Source organism: Micrasema longulum, unplaced genomic scaffold (assembly GCF_059751315.1).
Source record: "Micrasema longulum isolate JH-2025_06_02 unplaced genomic scaffold, ASM5975131v1 h1tg002145l, whole genome shotgun sequence".
Lineage (NCBI taxonomy): Eukaryota > Metazoa > Arthropoda > Insecta > Trichoptera > Brachycentridae > Micrasema > Micrasema longulum.
This window is the reverse complement of record NW_028279310.1, coordinates 108,696-118,178: the sequence shown is the minus strand read 5'-3', so window position 1 is coordinate 118,178 and position 9,483 is coordinate 108,696. Positions and strand designations below refer to the sequence as shown.

Below are 9,483 nucleotides of genomic sequence, written 5' to 3'. Positions count from 1 at the left end.
TAGTCGAACTTGGTTATAAAGATCACGGAAATAGTGAGATCTTGGATATTATGTAGAAACATTAGTTGACATTTAGTTTGTGGTTTTCTCCAGCTTCTTCTCGGACATACTGAACAAAAATATTGTCAACAGATGAGCAAAAACTCTTCAGTTGTTTAAAAAAATAATTTTCGAAACAAGAACCTAAGTAATAAAATCAAAATGGGGACTAACTTATTACCAATGCCGCTGGGCGTTGGTATCGGTTTACGTTTATGCTACTATGTAAGTGCCTAAGTACCTAATTGGTTAACAAATTACAACAGGGACGGAGAATACCTTAAATAAGAGAATATGGAAGTCTAGGCATTTACAGGGCTTATGACCTGTCATTGGTTGGTTGGTGTTTTCGCCGACAGCATTGACAAAGTTTCACACATATGGTTGAAATTGTCTGTAAAAATCCAAGCTTTGTAAACTTAGTAAACACAGGCTCGGCACCTCCTTTCAATTTACAACTTCTTTTGTAGTTTATGAATGAGATCCTTGTTTCGGGGGTCTTTACAATGTGTTTTTTTTTAATGTTCAATCGTCAATGCATAATCAATATTACAAGTGGGTGATGTCAGATAAGTTAAAACCCAACCTTTGAATTGTAAACATGACTACTAACAAGCAGAAGTGTTTCAATTTGCGAAAAAGTGGCAATTATTTGTAAAATAGAAAATGTAAAAAGTTTTCTCTATCCTTATCTCATTGTCAACATTGTAAAAAAATACGAATGATTATTTATCTGAATTTGAAATTAGAATGTGGTATGTTTGTAAGCATTTATTATAATTTCTAATACTGACAACATGAAATGGTGATTGGATTTAAAAAAAACCTTTCTCTGGTATTATGAGTAATGGTTATAACGTGCAAATTCAGTCGGTCCCGTCTTCCTCATAATGACCAAGTTTGTTTTTTTATTTTTTTTTTATTATTCAATGCTATTTTTGTTTTTCTTAATATTGTTATTGTATAATATATTATTTCTTCTAATTTACAATTTTTTTCCACGTTAATTATTATAGTTCAACATGACCATAACCTAAAAAACCGTAATAATTTCATGAATATATGTAAAATGTAACTTCATTTGAAATGAATTTGATTTTGATTAGTGCTGTATTTTACTAACCATCCTGCACCTTTGTACTTGTTATGTACATGAATATATTTATATTATTATGTTATTTATTTCAGGTTGTGGCTGATTTGCATCGAGAAGGTATGCTGTTTGTGGCTGCTCGAGGAGGTGCAGGTGGAAGGGGTAATAAGTTCTTTACTACAGCTCTCGAGCAAACTCCGGAAATTGCCGAATTCGGGGCGATTGGAGAGACCAACAGCTATATTCTAGAAGTTCGCAGTATGGCGCATGTTGGATTGGTAATTTATTTATTCTGAATAATTTATACAGTAAGCATCTTAACATGTCTTGCATCTAAAGAGCGCATATACGGTTGGGATTCTAGTTCCCCGTTAATTTTAATAATGTATAGGAACTAGATTCCAACACTTCTTGCAGCTACCGATGGAGAATAGAAGTCTAGCTCTCATTTACATTTTATAAAAAAGTGACGTAATAAAAAAAAATGTTTACAGATAGATTCTAGATTACAACATTTCCTGCAGCTACCTTGGGCGGTTGGGAATCTAGGCCCTATTTACAATTGATATTTATGTTAGAAATAATTTTATAGTAAATACAATGTACATAATATAAAATCTAATATTACCAAATGTCTTAAACCACATGAACAAGTAAAATTCATAATTTCTTAACATAATATTATGGTTAGCAAGATCACAATAGGAATGACCGATGCGTCCGCGAAATACATATTATGAATAAAGTTCTTACTAAATTATATATTTATTAATAATAGCGAGCCTAAATATTTTTCTCTTATTTAAAATAGAAAAAAACTCAAGAAGTATATTCACATTGAAATAAGTCATTTTAGTTCATATTTAATCTAAAATGATTAATTTTAATTGAAACATGAAATAAATAAGAAATTAGCCGAAAAGCAATTAAATGTTTCAAAAAATTTTTTACTCAGTAATCAGATTTTTTCCGATATTTGAGCTCTTTTCCCAATATCCGATAATTTTCAACAGATTTTATTTTTTAGGTAGCATAGATGGCAGATATTGGAATTATAAACTTGTTTCTTTAAAGAACACTGTATACAGAAAAATTAAAACCAAATATATTTTTTATATTCTCGCCATATATTATACGAAAATATATATTATATCTTCTTGCATACCATAGTACCTTTTTTAAAACAAAAGGTAAAAAAATATTGTATCATTTCCAGCTTGGTTTTCCAAATGCTGGCAAGAGCACTCTACTTCAAGCAATTAGCCGCGCTCGTCCCAAAGTTGCTCCTTATCCCTTCACAACACTCCGCCCACACATAGGGATGGTGCAATATGATGATTATGAACAAATTGCAGGTTTGATTTAGACTATTCTATCTCTTAAAAAAAATATTTAATTTTTTTATATATAAGTCTCTCTATGGCCTTTTTCACAACTATTTTTATAGTTTAGTAGTTGCTCAGTCATTAGTCACATTAAATTGGGTTGTAGTCCTGTGCTAGTGTCGCGGGGTCATGAATCAGAGGTCCGAGGTTCGCATCCCGCTCTACCACAGCTTGATTCCATTTTCTAATAGTGAGTTATTTGCAACTTGTTGAAAATGGCCCCCAAAAGAGAAATATTTGGGTAAATCATAAGAACGCAAATACATATATATATTTAAATTGTGTATATGCCTTTATGTGTTTTATTTATCAAATAAATTATAAAATTTTAAAATTAAGTTTACAGTATAACTAGAAGTATTTTTGTTCGATTTAAAAAAATGTATTATACATTGTAAAACTATCATCATCATTTTATTAACGTTTACAATAATTAATGCTTCTATAAAATTAACAATATGTTAATGTTGCTTTATTGCCATGAAGTTTAAAATTATATTGTAATGTGATTTATTTTTCAAAAACATTTTAATTTTATGAGTCTTGGCCATTATGATGTGCGGGGTGCATCTTCAGTTTTTCAAACTAAGTAGTTACAAACTTATATTGCGATAAACCTACTCATTATTATAGATTGATATCTTTATCTTAAACGATTCCTTTCAGTCGCTGACTTGCCAGGTCTTATTCCGGGATCCCACAAGAATAAAGGCTTGGGATACAATTCCTTCAACATGCCGAGCGGTGTTGCTGCCTCTTGTTTATGATAGATGCGTCTCTTGACCGGCCTTGGGAACAATACAAATCCTTGCAGTTTGAACTGTCACAATTTAATGAGGAACTTCTCACACGACCGCAGTTAATTATTGCCAACAAGATGGATTTACCAGAAGCCCAAAAGAATATACAAGCATTGATGAAACAATTACCCGATTTAGAAATAATGCCAATTTCAGCTCGAGTAGGTACAAATCTATCAAGTTTGTTAAAAGTTATTAGACAGATATATGACAATGTAAGTGGGCCAATTGCAAATTCATAGTTTTTCTCTATAATAGGAATTTTTTTTAAATGCTAGAAAGTCCATATTTTAATTCCTAAATAATACCTGTGTACTAAGTTTCATATCATAACACTGTAAATAAATAAGCAAAACTAAGCTCTTATTGTTTTCCTGTTTGAAATATTATTTATTACTTATTAAAGATTAAATATAGTTTATAAGGTCCAATAAAAATAAAAGATAAATGTTACATTATTACAAGAATAAAAAAATATAAAGGTAAAGTTTTATTGTGTTAAAAGTTCTCATCTACCAAACTCAAAATAATAATTCTCTTGAATGAATAACTCATTTGAAGAGAGAACAGAGGTATCTGCTAGCTATATAATTAGTTTTTTAAAAATTATAAAAAAATATTGGCATACATAATTTGTCATAATTTTTGAAGCCAATTGCCATTAAAATCAATCCTTTCTGAATCATTGACATACTGTTGTGTAGGTTTGGTCATGTAGAACGAATGGATGACGAAAGAATGGTAAAACAGATATGTATGGCGAGAATGAGCGGAAATGTAGGACGAGGACGACCAATAAAGAGCAGCATGATCAGATAAACCAAAACCTTAAGTATGGTCGTGTCAAAAGCAGACACAACTGAAGGGCGTGTATGTCAGTATGTATTAATGTGGAAGAAGCTAGGAATATATGTCAGGAAAGGTGTGTGTGGCAGTCCATCCTCTCTGCCTACCGCTATAGGGGAATGGCATGATGGTAGTAGTAGTAGCATAGAAGCAAAATAAAAGATCCTAGCCTTTGCAAAAAAAAATTAAGACTTTAAAAGGCCTAACTTCCTAATTTTTACATGAGCAATAATTGAAGAGAATATTTTTATTTATAGAAACTCGTATTATGAACTATACATGTAAAATGTGAATTTTTGGAGAATTCTACTGGTGTAATATTTTACAATAAAATTAAAGCAAACAGCTGATTAATGAATTTTATCTGTGCATCCTTCAAATATCAAATTAATTTCTGTGATATTATTTTTTGTGATTATCAGACTTGTAATTTTAGCATTTTCTTATATTCAGTTTCTTAATATTGGACATTGGAAACTATACTTCATTTTATATAAACAAGGAGGCTGTAGGGGAAAATTATAAATATTATTTTTATGTACTTTGATACTACAAGCGATGCTGACATTTTAACTTATTTATGACAATAAAATATTATACAAAATAATTTTACTTATTATTATTAATATAAAAGCTTATACACAATAAACATATTAGAACAGAAAATATTCATACAGACACCCATGCAAATACAGGTAAATAACGTTAGACCATAGAATTAAGAATAGTCCAGAAACCGCATACGCACATCAAACAGAAGGCGACTCATAAATGAGTAGGTTTACGTTTTGACCCATTAGTTTCATTGTAGATGTCGCTCAGTACGCAACTCCTGATTTGAATTCAACTATGCCGTGTTGTGTCCTTTTAAAGTTTAGGAAAACTGCTAGGATCTTAAAGAAACAGGATGCAATCACATTTCATCTCTAATTTGCAAATGAATGTGTATATAACAAATGCATTACTTAAAAATTGAATTCTTTTTCCATCTGTCAGATTGTCGAAGAAAATGGAAATTTTGTTAGTGTTGCCAGGGTAGTAAATTTTTTTACCCTACATTGCTCATCTAATGAAAGAATTAATGAAAATTAGACCTCAGATTAAACAACGCCGTGGGGGACATTTGAACGACATTATCTTGAAAACAACAAATATTATTTAACATGATATAAAAATATCCGTTTTATGTCAAATAAAATTTGTTTTATATTTTAAGTTCAAAGTTCATTAATTCAATTACTCTTATTAAATGACCCTTTACTTATCTACTATGTTGTGTCAATCAATGTTTCCGCATGCACAATAAAACTTTAGAGAAATTAACAGGTTACTTTTTTTTTACCTTACATTTGTGTTATATATTTTTTTTCCCATCAAGCAACATTACCCGGCGACTTCACGGATGCACGCCGCGAAAGTAAGGCGGAGTGGGGGAATTATTGGACACAGTCCGATGTATTCAAATATGATTCTACGCTCCTTCTGGACTATTCTTAATTCTATGTGTTAGACATTTTATTTATGAAAAGACATCACATTTTTATGCTGGGTGTGTCCGAACTCTTTTGACTATTGATTGTGCAATATTATGATGCAATGTCTTGCAAGAGATTGTAAAATAAACGCACCTCGAACATTTACAGTCAAACAGTAATACTCAAATGTGTTAAATAATACTAATGATAATAGGAGCAAAATTTGTACTTGGTTTCAGTTTTATAACTGCCATATTTATGCAGTTGTAAAATAAAAGATACTAAATATTAAGTACTTGAGTGGATTATGACTACACTAGTAAAACACGGTATTATATATTAAATCATGTATTCTGTAGTAAAATTTAAGTATAAATGCGTGATAAAGCAAACCCTTCAACCGATATATTTATAGTAATTTAGCATTAGCAAACTTCTCAGCAAGTTCCAGAACTTCCTGAAGGCACTTTCCATTATCTCCTGAGGCTTGTGCAGATTCCGGTTTGCCACCTCCTTTGCCCCCCATCAACCCTGCTACACTCTGCACCCATTCTGAGGCTTTCAGCCCCTTTTCCACTATATTCTTGGGCACAGATGACAAACAGAATATTTTATTTGAATCACTATCAACCGAAAAGAACATAGCTGCAGTGTTTGGGTTCAATGTCTTAACTTGTTTAAGGGCTGCATCCAATGCTTTAGTATTATTTTCGGCTTTGAGCTCTTTAATAAGCAGGACTGCTTCGGGATTAGCTAAACACAATGCCTTAGCTTCTTCAGCTACATTCACTAAAATGGAAGCTTTAGATGCGCGATCCTTATCATCCAACTGTTTCTTTAACCCCTTGAGAATATTTCTGATTTCATCTTTTTTCCAGTAAGGTATGATAGCGTGGGCAACATTTCCATCAAGTTCGACAATCTTTCTGACCAGCTCCTTTGAACTCGCACCATTCTGATCGCTTTTAACAGAGGAGCAAATTAGGTTGACTTCGTTTTCTAATATTGCGGTTCTATTTAAGGCCTTTGTTGCTTCTGGTCCTGTAAGAGCTACTATTCTTCTTATACCTTTAGCGATTCCTTCCTCACTAGAAATGACAAAATCTCCGATATGACCGGTTTGATGCAAGTGAGAGCCACCGCAAAATTCTACAGATGTTCCCATTCCAGCTGGCCCAGAAGGATTACCTTCTAGATCATCGACAGATACACCAACGGCCACTACTCTCACAGGATCCGGATATGTTTCATCGAACATTGCCCTCAAACCGTTAATATTTTTTGCAACCCCCAATTTTATAGATTTTGCGTAAACCTTGGAATTGCTTTCGATGATTTTCTTAACTTGATCCTCGGAATTCTTAACCTGTTCTATAGTCATCGGACCCTTATTTGTAAAGTCAAATCTCAATCTATCGGGCATTACGAGCGATCCTTTCTGATCAGAATCATTTCCCAAGACATTCCGCAAGACTCCATTCAGTATATGAGTTCCGGTGTGATTATTCATAACCAGTCTTCTCCGTTCTGTGTCTATGTTTAGGGTAACTTGATCCCCTTTCTTGAGATTCCCTTCTATAACCCCAGTATGCAAAATAAATCCGGCTTTGACTTGAACATTCTTAACTACGAACTCTACACTTTCATCTCCAATTTTAACCATAAATCCTTCATCAAAAATTTGCCCCCCCTGTTCGGCATAGAAACTTGTTTTATCGAGTATAACCCCACATTCTTGGCCAGAGGTTACTTCCTCTACAAACTGCTTATTAAATCTTAAAGCAATAACTTTCGCAATACAAGTTTCAAACTTGTAATCTGAATTTTTGTCCATGGAGGCGGAATATTTATATTTATAACTATCATCGGTCGGTGCAACGCCCGCATTCTGCAGACTTGTGATGGCGTGAACATCCAGAGCCAGTGTATCCTCGTGACCAGCTCCCTTACCTTGTGAAGCTAATTGTGCCTTCTTTTTTGCTTCCTCGTATGTATTCATATCAACATTCAATCCATTTTCTTCACACATCAACTGAGTTAGATCTACAGGAAACCCGTAAGTATCATAAAGGCGCCAAGCAACATCTCCGGGAACTTGTTTGGCTCCACCTAGTTTTCCGATGGTTCTATTGAGTAAATTTCGGCCCCTTGTGAGGGTTTTTAGGAATTGAACTTCCTCTTCGTTGATAGTATCAATAATGCTCTGAGGATCACGCTTCACTTCTGGGAAGGTATCCCCTAGTAAATCTACAACAGTGTGAACTAAAGTCGCAAAGAATCCGGGCTTAGCATTCAGCTTCTCTGTTGCATAACGAACTGCACGTCGTAGGATTCTTCTCAAAACATATCCTCTCCCTGTGTTATCTGGACAGCCGCCATCGGCAAGAGAAATGGTGAGAGTTCTGGCATGGTCAGCCAGTACCCGGTATGCCATGTCCATTCCGTCCACATCCTCAGCTCCTACTTTCCCCGTGTATGGCCGACTACCTGTTCCTTTTTGAATGGCTTCAAAGAGTGGTACAAATATGTCAGTATCGTAATTAGCACTTTTATTTTGAATAACTGACACTAATCTTTCCAATCCTAAGCCACAATCGATATGCTTCTTGGGCAGGAGTCGTAAGCTTCCGTCAGTTTCTCTGTTAAATTGAATGAACACCAGATTCCAAATTTCTAAGACATCGGGATCATCCATATTGACGAGGTGTGGAACATCGCGGCCGCCGATTCGGTCGAAGTGAAGCTCGGAGCACGGACCGCACGGGCCAGTTTCTCCCATTTCCCAGAAGTTGTCCTTCATACTTCCCGGGAGGACGTGAGAGGGCTTGACACCGAGGCGGAGCCAGATGTCGCGGCACTCATCGTCTGGAGCCAACCCGGACTTCTCGTCTCCCCCGAAGTAAGTCACGTACAATCTCTCCGAAGGAAGCTTCAATACATCAGTGAGAAGCTCCCACGCCCATGTGCAGATCTCAATTTTGAAGTAATCTCCGAAGGACCAGTTTCCCATCATCTCGAAGAACGTGTGATGGTACACATCCTTTCCCACATCATCCAGATCATTGTGCTTTCCTCCTGCGCGAATACATTTCTGAGTGTTAACCACTCGGACAAGTTTGGCCATATCGCTGTTAGGGTCGACAGTTCCCAGAAACATGGGCTTGAATTGGTTCATCCCCGCATTAGTGAACAGCAAGGTGGGATCATCTAATGGAATGGTAGAAGATGAATGAACATATTCATGTTTTTTTCCTTTGAAAAAATCGATGAATGCATTTCTGATCTGCTTAGCTGTCATTGAACTATCCATTTTAGCTTCCGTAATCTGTAAAAGACAACGTAACCTTATAGCATAGTTATTTTATTACTCTCGCATATTGCACAATAATTGCATTATCAACGTAATTTATATTTAACAAAAATGTTTATCTTAAAGGGCATTATAATCATTTATTTACTAAAGAAATCTACCCTTATAAAATAAAATGATGCAACGTATGTGATACACGCAAGCACTTTGATATCCGACGCGACAATCCCTTCCTAGACAAAACAAATTACTCTACTAACCTAAATAAAATAGAGCATATGGCCTTAAATATTATAACTTAACAAAGAAAAATCAACCAAATTATGAAGCGCGTATTCTACAGACCGATGTATAAGTTTTAAAATGGTACCTTGCTCAATAAGTCAATTCTAATGTTTCGGCTCTTACAGAGCTTTTCAATACCAACAGATCTTAAAGCCCGAAAAACCGTACACTCTCGCCGCTGTCACAGCAGAAGCACCGCCAAAACAGCATGGGCAATACGAGCATGATCTTACTAGTGATGAAAATTTAT

The 9,483-nt window shown here is 34.6% G+C and overlaps 2 protein-coding genes across 3 annotated transcripts; one reads left to right on the top strand and one right to left on the bottom strand.

Moving 5' to 3' along the window:
• Positions 1 to 1,208: 1,208 nt before the first annotated feature.
• Positions 1,209 to 3,672, top strand: LOC148272942 (uncharacterized). The gene is made up of 3 exons (XM_088239384.1): positions 1,209 to 1,410; positions 2,349 to 2,487; positions 3,184 to 3,672. The coding sequence occupies exons 1-3, from the start codon at positions 1,255 to 1,257 to the stop codon at positions 3,282 to 3,284; spliced, it is 396 nt and encodes a 131-aa protein (XP_088095510.1). The 5' UTR covers positions 1,209 to 1,254; the 3' UTR covers positions 3,285 to 3,672.
• A 2,301-nt stretch (positions 3,673 to 5,973) lies between these two features.
• On the bottom strand, positions 5,974 to 9,427 carry AlaRS (alanine--tRNA ligase, cytoplasmic). 2 transcript variants are annotated; one of them, XM_088239383.1, is made up of 2 exons: positions 9,319 to 9,427; positions 5,974 to 8,982 (listed from the first exon to the last, which is right to left on the bottom strand). In XM_088239383.1, the coding sequence occupies exon 2, from the start codon at positions 8,946 to 8,948 to the stop codon at positions 6,048 to 6,050; it is 2,901 nt and encodes a 966-aa protein (XP_088095509.1). In that variant the 5' UTR covers positions 8,949 to 8,982; positions 9,319 to 9,427; the 3' UTR covers positions 5,974 to 6,047. The 2 variants fall into 2 exon arrangements, with proteins under 2 accessions (XP_088095509.1, XP_088095508.1); XM_088239382.1 differs by having other exon boundaries at positions 5,974 to 8,963.
• Positions 9,428 to 9,483: the final 56 nt, after the last annotated feature.

Bases quoted from the DNA above. Each gene is read 5' to 3' on its own strand.
- AlaRS (XM_088239383.1), bottom strand. From the start codon at position 8,948: ATGGATAGTTCAATGACAGCTAAGCAGATCAGAAATGCATTCATCGAT.
- LOC148272942 (XM_088239384.1), top strand. From the start codon at position 1,255: ATGCTGTTTGTGGCTGCTCGAGGAGGTGCAGGTGGAAGGGGTAATAAG. The intron at 1,411-2,348 runs GTAATTTATTTA...TATCATTTCCAG, and splicing joins GTATGGCGCATGTTGGATTG to CTTGGTTTTCCAAATGCTGG. The intron at 2,488-3,183 runs GTTTGATTTAGA...GATTCCTTTCAG, and splicing joins TGATTATGAACAAATTGCAG to TCGCTGACTTGCCAGGTCTT.